General features: G+C 42.1%; 2 protein-coding genes across 3 annotated transcripts in view; both read left to right on the top strand.

The window, feature by feature from the left end:
• Positions 1-12,788, top strand: part of Rad54b (RAD54 homolog B) — a 67,358-nt gene that overhangs the window by 14,871 nt on the left and 39,699 nt on the right. The gene's annotated exons all lie outside the window — the stretch shown is intronic.
• Positions 3,734-11,518, top strand: Fsbp (fibrinogen silencer binding protein). Its single transcript, XM_075966965.1, has 2 exons — positions 3,734-4,171; positions 9,132-11,518. Exons 1-2 carry the CDS (start codon positions 3,798-3,800, stop codon positions 9,670-9,672), a joined length of 915 nt encoding a protein of 304 aa, XP_075823080.1. The 5' UTR covers positions 3,734-3,797; the 3' UTR covers positions 9,673-11,518.

Here is a 12,788-nt window from a genome sequence, read left to right as displayed (position 1 = left end):
GGGCTGCTTTTTAATTCACAGTGCTTAGCAGACCGAGGGGGACTGTAGGGTATCCGTGCTGAAGCCCAGATAGCAACACAATAGGGATTAGAGAGTATGTTGTTTTGTCAATAAGTATACCCTGTAATACTGTTCTATGTTAATATAGAGAAATCTACCCCTCTTCTTTATTTTGCATATTTATGTTGTGTGTGTGTGCTGTGTATGGGTGAATGCATGTGCAAGTGTGTGTGTGTTTGTGTGTGTGGTGTGTATGTGTGTGTGGGCACCTGTGTGGGTGAATGCGTGTGCAGGTGTGTGTGTGTGCGGGGGGGCACCTGTGTGGGTGGATGTGTATGCAGGTGTGTGTGTATGCGGGGGGCACCTGTGTGGGTGGATGCATGTGCAGGTGTGTGGAGGGGGCACCGGTGTGGGTGGATGCGTGTGCAGGTGTGTGTGTGCGGGGGGCACCTGTGTGGGTGGATGTGTGTGCAGGTGTGTGCGGGGGGCACCTGTGTGGGTGAATGCATGTGCAGGTGTGTGTGTGGGGCACCTGTGTGGGTGGATGTGTGTGCAGGTGTATGTGTGTGGGGCACCTGTGTGGGTGGATGTGTGTGCAGGTGTGTGTGCGAGGGGCACCTGTGTGGGTGGATGTGTGTGCAGGTGTGTGTGCAGGGGGCACCTGTGTGGGTGGATGCGTGTGCAGGTGTGTATGGGGGGCACCTGTGTGGGTGGATGCGTGTACAGGTGTGTGTGCGGGGGGCACCTGTGTGGGTGGATGCGTGTGCAGGTGTGTATGGGGGGCACCTGTGTGGGTGGATGCGTGTACAGGTGTGTGTGCGGGGGGCACCTGTGTGGGTGAATGCGTGTGCAGGTGTGTATGGGGGGCACCTGTGTGGGTGGATGCGTGTGCAGGTGTGTATGGGGGGCACCTGTGTGGGTGGATGCGTGTACAGGTGTGTGTGCGGGGGGCACCTGTGTGGGTGAATGCGTGTGCAGGTGTGTATGGGGGGCACCTGTGTGGGTGGATGCGTGTGCAGGTGTGTATGGGGGGCACCTGTGTGGGTGGATGCGTGTACAGGTGTGTGTGCGGGGGGCACCTGTGTGGGTGAATGCGTGTGCAGGTGTGTGTGGGGGGCACCTGTGTGGGTGGATGCGTGTACAGGTGTGTGCGGGGGCACCTGTGTGGGTGAATGCGTGTGCAGGTGTGTGTGTGGGGCACCTGTGTGGGTGGATGCGTGTGCAGGCTACAGTGGTGTCCTGTCCTCCTCCAGCACTCTTACTTTATTTAATGAAGCAGAGTTCCTGACTAAACCTGGAGTTCTCAGATTGGGCTCCTCTAGCTCGCCAGTTTACCCTGGGGATCCCTGTCTTTGCTTTTTAAATTTAGGGATTGCAGCTAGGTTGCCATACCTATCCAAGTTGCTTTGCTTGTTTCTTTTCTCTTCTTTTTCTTCTCTTCCTCCTCCTCCTTCTCTTCCTCCTCCTCCTTCTTTTTCCTCTTCCTCCTCCTCCTCCTCTTCCTCCCCCCCTTCTTCCCCCCCCCCCCCCACCAAGACAGGGTTTCTCTGTGTAGTTCTAGCCAACCTGGAACTAGTTCTGTCGACCAGGCTGGCCTCGAACTCATAGAGATATACCTGTCTCTGCCTGGAATTAAAGATGTGTGTATGGGGGCTGGAGAGATGGCTCAGAGGTTAAGAGCACTGACTCCTCTTTCAGAGGATCCGGGTTCAATTCCAGCATCCACATGGCAGCTCACAACTGTCTGTAACTCCAGTCCCAGGGGATCTGACATCTTCACACCAACGCACATGAAATAAAGTTAACTAAATTATATATGTGTGTGTGTGTGTGTGTGTGTGTGTGTTTATGGGTGATGGAGAACTAAACTCTGGTTTTCATGCTTTCAATGACAAGAACTTTATTGCTTGAACCGTTTCATCAGCCCATTTTTCTTCTGACGCAGGTGTTGTTACACATAGACCATCTGACCTTGGGCTGTGCTGTCCTCCCTGGGAATATAAGCCGTTACCTTCACCTTTTACCCCTTTTCTCTTTTCCTACTTTTTGGATAGCTAATACAGTTAAAGCGTGTTGTAGGTTGCTAGGCTCATTGGGCTTGTTTGTACACGTTTCTTGTCTAGCACTCAGGAGAATCATGAGTTGGAGGCTGGTCTAGGCTACATTGGGAGTTTGAACTGCATGAGAGACCACATAGGGAGACCTTGTCTCAAATCAATAAAAAACAGCTTTAAAAAAAGTGAGAATTTAGTATTTGCTTCTTGGTTCAACAAGGTCACTTTGGGGGGAGTACAGTGTGTGTCTAACAGTCGTAAGGCCGTGTGCACCAGGAGGCCTCTTTGTAGCATTTCCGTGTACTGCAGCTGTCTACAAAGCAGTTGTAGATCCACCTTTGGGACATTTGTGTAGGTTGGTGATTGTTTTATAGAACTGGTCTTACTTCCTCAACAAAAATACATACATACATACAAAAATACATATGTGTGTGTGTGTGTGTGTGTGTGTGTGTGTATATATGTGTATGTATGTGTGCGTATGACTTTGTGAGTTGATTCCCTCCTTCCACCATGTGGGTTTCCGGGATCAAATTCAGACCATCAGTCTTGTAGCAGGTGCCTTCACCATATGAACTCTCTTGCCAGCCTTTGACCGGATCAAATATGTTCCTATTTGGTTCATTTACTTATTTCTTCTGTTTTGAGGTGCTAGGGATTAAACCTAGGGTACATGAGAAACACTTGCTGTAGCACTGAGCTACAGCACGAGTCTTTTATGCATGCTTCAAGTAATTCCTCTGTCTGGACAAATATATCAGGAACAAATAAGCTTGTTTTGTTTTTGTGATTGTCATCTGCTTTAAACTAGGATTAAACATGAAAGCTACTGGCCAGATTGTTTCTTTTCGTAGTCCAAGTTGTGTGACTAAGATAAACAAAAAATCTTGCTTTAATAGAATTATGATTTTGTTTGTACACTCCCATCTAAGACATAATTATGCTGTTTCTCACCACTAAATTCTACATATGATAAAACAAACTAGTATATTTATATACATTACAGGTAGAATAATAAAGCATATTTTATCTGGTTTTTGTATCTAGTATTCAATAAAAATTTCTCCTAGAACGACAAATTATGCAGGGGATGCTGTACACTGCAATGAAGAGGAAGCTTAGCTTTACTGCAGTCTGAGCTGGTGTAACCTAACTAGCTAGAGGATATGCAATTCCTGATTGACAGCAGGACCAGCAGTGTGCAGATTTCGTTAGGGAGAACACCCAGCTCAGAAACAGTGATTAGAGCTCTGCCAGGAAAACTACATTCACCCCCGTGTCTCCTAGTTTTCGGTCTACTAGATCTGTAAACAGCAAAACCAGTTCCTCTTTTGTCTTATTAAAGTGGTAGTGCAGGGCTGTTTCAGCCTGTCAGCCAGGCATACATGTGTGGACATTTGATATTCTCACTAAATTAGTCAATTTTAAGCTGTGTTCCGTGCTTACCTCTAGACCTTTGTGCGTTAAATCCTATCTGGAGCCGCTCTCTTTACACACAAGTGTTTCGCTTGTGTTTTCCTGCCTTCTGTGAGAAGCTTTATGTAGGTCAGGCTTGGCTTAAGCAGCTTTCCCAAACCTGCGTCAGCTTAAGCTGGAGGAATTTTAATAAGCCCTCCCCTGTAGGCGTGGGCCTAAATGGGGCTAGCCTAGTTAAGCCTGATCTTTCTGTTTGTGAAAAGAGCTGAGCAGAGCTGAAGGCTGCATGGTAGATTCAGAAGCTGCCTACTTAATTTCAAAAGAACAATGGTAGGGAAGGCTCGATCTTCCAATTTTACCCTATCTGAAAAGCTTGATCTGCTAAGCCTCGTGAAGCCATACGTGAAAATTCTCGAAGAGCATACTAATAAAAATTCAGTAATAGTGGAGAAGAATAGATGTTGGGATGTCATAGCAGTTAACTATAATGCAATTGGAGTAGACCGTCCTCCTCGCACAGCGCAGGGCCTTCGCAGCCTTTACAAAAGGCTCAAAGAATATGCCAAACAGGAGCTATTGCAGCAGAAGGAGGCCCAGTCAGATTTTAAAAGCAGTATTTCCGAGCCAACCAAGAAAGTTATGGAGATGATTCCCCAGATTTCCAGCTTCTGCCTGATAAGAGACAGGAACCACACACAAAGGTAAGCGTTATTTTATTTGTTGTAGGAAATGATGGCGCCTCCTAGCTCTTGGGCTCTGCTTAGCTGTGACAGAGATGTGCATGTCAGCACCCCACAAGGGGCATGAATAGTGTCTTTGTTTTGCTTTCTTAAAAAAAAAGTAAAGCTATGAGGAATTTTTCTCTTGTGCTTGATTTAAACAGGTTTCACTGTCTTCGCCCTGTTTCATGGGCAGTTTCTAAAAGTAAAGGCCGGGGAGAATTAGTGGGATGAAGCTTGTGACATCACTGAATTAACTTTTTAAAGACTTCGGTAGCATATACAGAGTAATGGTTTTATTATGACATTTTCATCCATGTATATTATGTACTTTGATTATATCTCATAAACTTTTTAAGCCTTAAAATTAGATTATTTGCCTTTGAGATACATTATTTTTATTTAAGATTACATTTTGTTGAAATGGGTTTCTTGAATTGTTTTATATAAAATTTGTGTGAAGTTAGTAGTTTTGGAGCAGATGGAAATTTTGTTTTTTATGATTACTGTGTATGTTTCCTGAGTGTGCACTGAACTAACAAAACTAAAATCAAAGGATTGTGTATGTGAAGACTGTTTAGTTTTTCTAATATATTTGAAATAGATAAAAAGGAAACACTAAAGGAAGTTAATACCTAATTAAGAGATTCGGGTTGCATAATAAAGTGTAATTGATTAATGGTGTACTTTCACTTTGATATTGCTCTGTAGGTTACAAAACTCAGTTTTAGTAAGAGCAACCTGGGTTAGGGCTTGGAAACAATTTTGGTTTAAGCTTGTTCTGTATGATTGTTTGCCTCAGAATCTTAAAAGCTCTTACCTGTGACTAATTCAAATCTTATCTCTTGACACAGAAAAAAATGGCAGCACCATTTTTTTACCAATCAGTTAGGTAATTTAAACAAACCGTAAACTCTTCGTTGAAGGCCTCTCACACAGAGAGCAGTGTGCTTTCCTGGGTAAACAGAGTTGCAATTACTTGTGCAGCCTGAAGTTAGGAAAACTTCAGCTGACCTGTCTGTTGCTTTGGTAACTTATTAGGAAATATTTCTGAGCTTTTTACTCTGTCCTGCTTATTTCTAATTGGTAGCATAAATTTAAGAAAGCCCCCCACTTGGGGATCAGTGGATTAGCTCTTGGGGCCACCCACCGGTAGGAGTTTCCACCTCTGTGTCCACAGGAAAACTGAGGCTGCCCTGATTGTTTTTGAATTTTACTCTTTCAAAACCAGCTTGGAGAAAAGTGGTTTTGTTAGAAAACTACACCTTTTGGAGACTAGATTTTGAATTTTTATAATTTGAAACGGATACACAGACAATGTGCTGTTAGTTGTCTATTTAAAAAACACAGTGAACACGGAATGTATTTTGATCATCGTAAACACAAACACACCCTCCTGAGTTTTTGACACACCATCATCTCTCTGATGAGATGAGTTAGCTGATTGTGTATTTCTTTATCTGTTAAGTTGACACACCGTCATCTCTCTGATGAGATGAGTCAGCTGACTGTGTGTTTCTCTATCTGTTGTTTAAGTTGAACTGCTTGTTAGTTTTCTTAAAAAAGGAAGAATATAAAAATAGGCCACTTATGTTACATTGATATTTTTCTGTTATCTTATTCATTTAATATACTTATGTATTTAATGTGCTTATATGTATTTAGCTGAGATCATCACAAATCTTAATTATCCCAGAAGTTTGTGAAATCTATAATTTTGATTTTACTTTTACACAAATATTACTATTAATTTGATTACATTCTCTAGTATGGAATTTTACTGCATGTTTTATGTCTTTTTTTAAAAAATAATCTATTCTATTTTGTAACTTACTTTACAACTTAGAATGATTTTTAGATATTTTTATGTCTCTCTAAATAGCAGATTATAATTTATGTTTTATAATCTTTTGATCCTCTAAGTTAGATTTTCAGCTTTTAGAAATTTTTAGTTCTGTTTATCTTTCTTGAGACTTTCTCTAGTGTTTTGTTTTATTACTTATAATGTTCACCATTATGGAGTGAATAATCCAGCATAAGCATATCTTTAATGTATGTGGAAGTATAATGCCTATTTTTATATGCTACATAGTACTTTGCAGTAGAAATTATGAAGATAATGTAAAATTTGTTTATAGTTTCAACTTTTTTTTATCTCATACTTTAGATCAGTGGTTTTCAACCTGTGGGCTGTGACCCCTTCAGGGATCACGTATCAGATATCTACATTATGATTCATAACTGGCAAAACTACAGTTATGAAGTAGCAATGAAATACTTTTATGTTTGGTCCCATAAATAGTCTCTGCCATCTTCCTTAAAAATCATCGGCTTTTATGATTTGTAAATAGTCCAGGAGAACAAAAGCAGGAGAAAACGTCAGGTGATTTTTTTTTTTTTTACAGCTTAATTTAAGAACCTCAGCAATGGAGGGACAATTTAATGTCTCTTTGAGAACATTTAAATGGTTTTTCCGGGCTAGTGAGGTGGCTCAGTTGGTAAAAGTGTTTGCTGCTAAGCCCTACAGCTTGCCTTTGATCCTAGTACCTCCATGGGGAGGGGGAGAAGAGAGAACCTGACGTCCAAATACACACACACACAAATAAATAAATGTAAGAAAAAAAAAGGCTTCCTTCCTTCCCTCCCTCCCTCCCTCCCTCCCTCCCTCCCTCCCTCCCTCCCTCCCTCCCTCCCTCCCTCCCTCCTTCCTTCCTTCCTTCCTTCCTTCCTTCCTTCCTTCCTTCCTTCCTTCCACTTTTCTTAATTCTGGGAGTGGTTCTCTTTATAAGGAACCACACAAGCATGAGGCTCTGAATTCAGACCCCAGGACACCGTTTGTAAAATGCTACAAATGGTAACTCCCCAGCATTGAGAGGACTCAGACAGGTGGATCCTGGAGTTCCGTGGATGAGCTTCTGGTTCAGAGAGACTCTACCTCAAAAAAATAGTAGTACTTGGGTCTCTGTGAGGCCCCACACTCGTGTGCACACAACACACACAGACACACAGGCTCACACAGCCCACATGCTTGGGTCTCTGTGACGCCCACACTCGTGTGCACACAACACACACAGACACACAGGCTCACACAGCCCACATGCTTGGGTCTCTGTGGACCCACACTCGTGTGCACACAACATACAGACACACAGGTCTCTGTGAGGCCCACACTCATGTGCACACAACACACAGACACACAGGTCTCTGTGAGGCCCCACACTCGTGTGCACACAGCACACAGACACACAGGCTCACACAGCCCACGTGTGCACTCACAAAGTAGCTCTTCTTTATTTTACTAACTGTATAGCATTTGTAATTTCATTGTAAGAGCCTAAGTTAAGAACAGAGGGCTAGGGATGAAGAGAGCATGCCCAGGACCTTGACTTGATTATCAGCACCACCAACAGAACAGATGAAGGATGGAGGATACCTAAATGGATACATTATTAAAGGCATGGTCTTAGTCGTTTCTTCTGTTAAACACTTTTTGTATAGTTAAAAAAATTTTTTTTTATAGCAGTTGAAGAAAGGCTTTTATTGGGGGTGGGGAAACACACACACACAATGCAAGTAGTCACATAGAGAGAAAGGCAGAGCAGACTGGGGACTTGGGAAGCAGAAGCCAGCTTCTTGAGGGCTAGTTTGTTTGCTTAAGTCTTTGAAAGGACTTCCTTCCTTGGTGGATTTGAAGACACACAAGGCTGATTGGGGCAACTGTAAACATGTCCTGATCTGGCCTTGAATTTGTCTAGCTAGTTCATCAGCAGGGGTCCTATCTGCAGGAGAAAAAGCCCACAAGGCCTGTGTTTTAAGCTTCTAAGTCTCTTTCTCAGATCCAGAGGGCGAGAAAGAAGCCAGTCATATTGGATGGAAGTTCAGCATCTTTGTTACCTAGGCTGGACCCTCTCACTGTCTTTCCGTCTCTGGTCCCTCCCTCACTTCCACTTCCAGTAGCTACTGTCCTGTGTTTGGTGGGAATGGGGTGGAAGTGGGGGACAAGAAGAGGCGTTAGGGTCTGTGAATAGCTCCGTTACCACACAGGGAGAGGGTAGCGGATACAACAGCTTCACCTGACTGTTGAGTTCTAAAAAAAATCATGCTGAAGTCGTGACAGAGACATAGGAACTGTGTTACTAGAGAGAGCCAGTTAGGAGCACTGCTGCTTTCCCAGGGGATTAAAGTTCAATTCCCAGTACCACATGACTGCTCACAACTGTAATTGTAAAACAGCCTAGGGGTCTTTCTTTTCTTTTTGGTTTTTGAGGGTGTGTGTGTGTGTGTCCCTGGCTGTCCTGGAACTTGCTCTGTAGACCAGACCGGCCTTGCACTTCCACCACTCACCCTGCCTAGAGGTCATGATTGGGTTCGTTTTCAATGCCCATTCAAGAACTGAAAGGCAAGCCGATTCTTAAGTTGTAACAGGTCGTAGACAGCAGTAGGAAAGCAGTGGGAGAAAGCCGTATTGGGGATGAGGAAACACAGAAATGCCTTCTACAAACCCCGGACTTGGGAAAGTCTCCCCCCAACAAGAAAATCCCACGGGTCCATGTTGTTGTTGGTTTTGTTTCTGTTTTTGTTTTTTTGAGACAGGCTTTCTCTGTGTTGCCCTGGCTGTCCTAGAATCCACTCTGTAGACCAGGCTGGCCTGGAACAAAGATTCATTACCTCTGCTTCCTGAGTGCTGGGATTAAAGGTGTGCGCCATTAGGGCCATCTCCTTTTCTTGACATAGAGTGTGGTGTGTAGCCTAGGCTGTCCTGGAACTTGAGATTGTCCTGTCTCAGCCTCTCAAGTGCTGGGGATATAGGTGTATGCCTTCACCCTTTATTCAAAGATTTATAGTTAAGTGTATATTATTATGAAATATTAAGCGTATAAATATGAAATGTTTTATAAATATGTTTATTGTTTATACTGTTCTTTTTTTATATGTGCTATAGTGCAAGCTTGGATGAGGCTGCGCAGGCTGGTACCAGTTCACTACAGGTGATGGTGGATCACCATCCTGTTGCTATTACGGTAGAGGTGAAGCAAGAAGAAGACATTAAATCATCCCCTCCAGTGCTTCCAAATCCTCAACACAGTGATGCTTTAGAGCAAAGAGAAGAGCATGAATTAGTACATGTTATGGAAGAACCCTTGTCTCCGTCACTTTCCTCTGTTGATATGAGAATGACATCATCTCCATCTTCTGTTCCAAGGAGAGATGATCTTTTTCATCGTGAAAGTGGAGAACACATTAGGTCTCTGCTAAGATATGACCCTCAGGTCCTGCAAATGTTAAAAGAGGAACATCAGATAATCTTAGAAAATCAAAAGAATTTCGGATTGTATGTTCAGGAAAAGAGGGATGGATTGAGAAGAAGGCAGCTGCTGGAGGAGGAGCTGCTCAGAGCAAAGATTGAAGTGGAGAAACTGAAAGCCTCTCGCTTACGGCATAATCTGCCTGAATGTAGTAGTCTCCAAGAGTTTTCAGTTTGATAATTTTAATTTTGTCAGAATTAATTTGGGAATATCATGAAGTTGAGCACACGTCCTATAAAAATGTTGTTAATCTCTCTTAGAAAAAAGCTTTTAACGTGGTTTTCTTTTCCTCCCTAACCCTACTTTTTTTTACACAATTTTCTAAGTATTTAATTTTCTCTTTAGATACTAAAATTTACTGATTGGTTGACATGATAATCCAGTTCATTGTTCGCCCTAATTTTTCCTAAGGCATTTAGCTGTTGACTATGTTTTGAGTACTTGTAGTAATAAGGGCAGCGGGGCTGTGTTCCCAGCACCCCTGCAGCCTGGCTAGCTTATGCCCCGAAATAACAACACACAAATTGTTTCATTTAAACACTGGTTGGCCCTTTAGCTCTAGCCCTTACTGGCTAATTCTGATATCCTGATCTTACCGGGAAGATTCTAGCCTATGGGTCGGAGCTTCATCGCGTGTGTCTGCCCAGGAGCCGGGAGCATGGCGTCTCTCTCTCTCTGAGGCGTCTGCTCCCGAGAGGAGAGCTGTGGAGTCTCTGAGCTCACTTCCTCTTACTCCCAGCATTCTGTTCTGTTTACTCCACCCACCTATGTTGTTCTAAGCTATGAGCCAAGCAGTTTGTTTATTACTTAACCAATGAAATCAACAGATTGATATATGACACTCCCACATCAAGTACTAGAGAAATAATACAGATAGAGTTGCATCTGTTGAATAAGCCTGCGACCACAGCACTGGAGAGGGAGAGACGGGTCCCAATTTCAAGGTCAGCCTGTGCGTGTGAAATCCTGTGTCAAACAAAACAGAATGCTCACAATTGTGAAATGCATAAATTGTATTTCAAAGTACTGAATCTTCAACAGTTTTAGCTACAACTTTGAAAGTTAGAGTTAAAACACACACACAGAGAGAGAGAGAATATGTGTATGTGTTGGTGTTGGAATAAGTACATGATGGTAAGCACACACCTTTATCGCTGAGCTATATCCCTAGTCCTATTTTTTTTTTTTTTGAGACAAGATCTCACTCTGTAGCCCAGGTTATCCTGGAGTACAAGCTCCTTTTGCCTCGGCCTTCTGAATACTGGGATTATAGTTGTGTGCTATTCTAATGGTAACAGAAAATGAGTATGCATGACATTGGTTTTGTCTTTATCTTTTGAAAGAGTTGTGTTAGCTTTAGAGACTGGAGGTATTTGGAGAACACTTTGGTTAGAGGTAATGAAACTGAGGTCAGGAAGGATGCCATAATTTATTTCAGGTAGCACGGCTTTTCATGGCAGAGAAGTAGCAGTACTTAGTTCTTTTTTTGTTTTGTTTTGGTTTTTTTTTTTTTTTTGAGGAAGCAGGGAGTGATAGTGATAGTAATTTTTCCTTATTCTATAGAAGTAAAACATCTCAGAATTTATTTAATTAATTAGGAGAATTTATTTAATTAGAATCACCTTTTGGGTTGGGGATTGTAGTTCAAGGGTAGAGCACTTTCCTGGTGTGTTGAGGCCCCGTCTCCAGGTGACCAAAAGAGATCTTACTGCTACATGTTGTTGGGTCATGAAGTCTGGGGAGTTGTGTCTCTACCCTGCCCTTTGTCCTGAGAAAAGAGATCGTGTCTTTTTATTGAAAATATTACATATTTGGCCATGTGATTAAAATTACCTTAATTCATTTTCAGTGTTTTTCCGGAAACTGTTTTCCTTTGTAGTAAAATTAGAATTAAACAAAATGAAAACTACTTAGAATGACAATAGCCAAGATCATGTTTACATAGCATTTAACTCGTAGATTTTTGTAAGTATGGTTTTTAAATATTGTTGTATATTCATAAAAATAAAATCTTGATTTTTATAAATCTTACATATTGAATTTATGTTAAATATTTAATGTGTGTCTTTTTTTCTGGGATTTTGATGAGGAAAGACTTTAAAAAGCCAGACTTTCGGATTGGGCAGGTAGAGTTTCAGAAATAGTGGGGATAAAGGGTACTTGATGTCAGAGTGAGCTCCTGCAAAAACACTCACAGAATGGGATGGAGTGAATCAGTGTCCAAGCACAAATGCTGTCTAAGCCAGGCAGTTTTAAGTGAGGATAGGTAGGAAGTCTTGGCTTTTGGTAACTCCAATGACCTGGAACACTCTAGGTAGACCAGGCTGGCCTCAGTCTCACAATGATCGTCCACCTCTGGGGTGCTGGATAAGGGGTGCCTGGTGGACGTCTTTCTTGACTACATTGGGTAGCTTCTATTTGGTTCAAGTTGAAATTTAACATGCAGGAATATGTCAGGAATCTGTATTTCGTGTGAAAATTTCTAGTATTTAAATGTTTGCAAGTCATTCAGAATGCTTTTAAAACAGTTTAGGCACGCCAGCCTCCAGCTCTCAGGCTTCCGGTTAGTGGTCGTCCCAGTAAAAGGCCCAGGTGAGGATTGTGGCCCATGGATGATTCAGGGCTCTACTGGTGTAATCAAGACTTAGGGCGCCTGTCCATAACACCACAAACACTAGAGTTAAGACAATAGTGTCAGTTCTGAACTGGCCTTCTGTTAGTTCCTTAGAATTGTAAATCCATCCAGTGAATCAGAAACTAGGGTGGGATTCAGCCCTCTGGGAATAATGTCCTCTGGGGATTCTGATGCTAAAGGGTGAGAATTAACTTGGTGCTTAAATTATGACAGCTTCTCACTGGAGTGTAATATGGATAAAATGTCAGTTGTTACAAAAATTATGGATTCCATTAAATGTTGTTTTTAAGGAGTCAGATTTAACTGAATATGAAGTGAGAAGCTGTTGAAGGCTTTTTGATTAGAGAGATAACATGATTAAGGATGTGAGTTGAGTAGGCGCTATCAAATGTAGCCAGAGAAGTAGTTTGTTTACCAACTCTCAGTGTTCAAGGTCATGTGTGTTCCCTGGCAGTTTGCCTTTTTAATCTGTGCTATTTCATTTGAAATGTAATGGATCTTCTAATTTGAGGTAATATATTTTTAGTAAATATGTCTATAGTAGAAACCTTTTTGAAATTATTAAAAGTAAGTTATATGAAGTATAATTCTCATTATTTCAGCATGCTGCTGCTCGGGTGTGGTAAACATCCAGTCTGAGTATTGACTTTGTACAGCA

The sequence above is a fragment of the Microtus pennsylvanicus genome, chromosome 3 (assembly GCF_037038515.1).
Source record: "Microtus pennsylvanicus isolate mMicPen1 chromosome 3, mMicPen1.hap1, whole genome shotgun sequence".
NCBI classification, from domain to species: domain Eukaryota; kingdom Metazoa; phylum Chordata; class Mammalia; order Rodentia; family Cricetidae; genus Microtus; species Microtus pennsylvanicus.
The sequence above is the reverse complement of the archived record's forward strand: the minus strand, read 5'-3'. Positions and strand labels throughout refer to the sequence as shown.

What these genes read in the sequence shown, in the direction of transcription:
- Fsbp (XM_075966965.1), top strand. Translation starts at nt 3,798, where the DNA reads ATGGTAGGGAAGGCTCGATCTTCCAATTTTACCCTATCTGAAAAGCTT. An exon ending in GACAGGAACCACACACAAAG is followed by an intron (nt 4,172 to 9,131) that starts GTAAGCGTTATT and finishes TATGTGCTATAG; the next exon opens with TGCAAGCTTGGATGAGGCTG.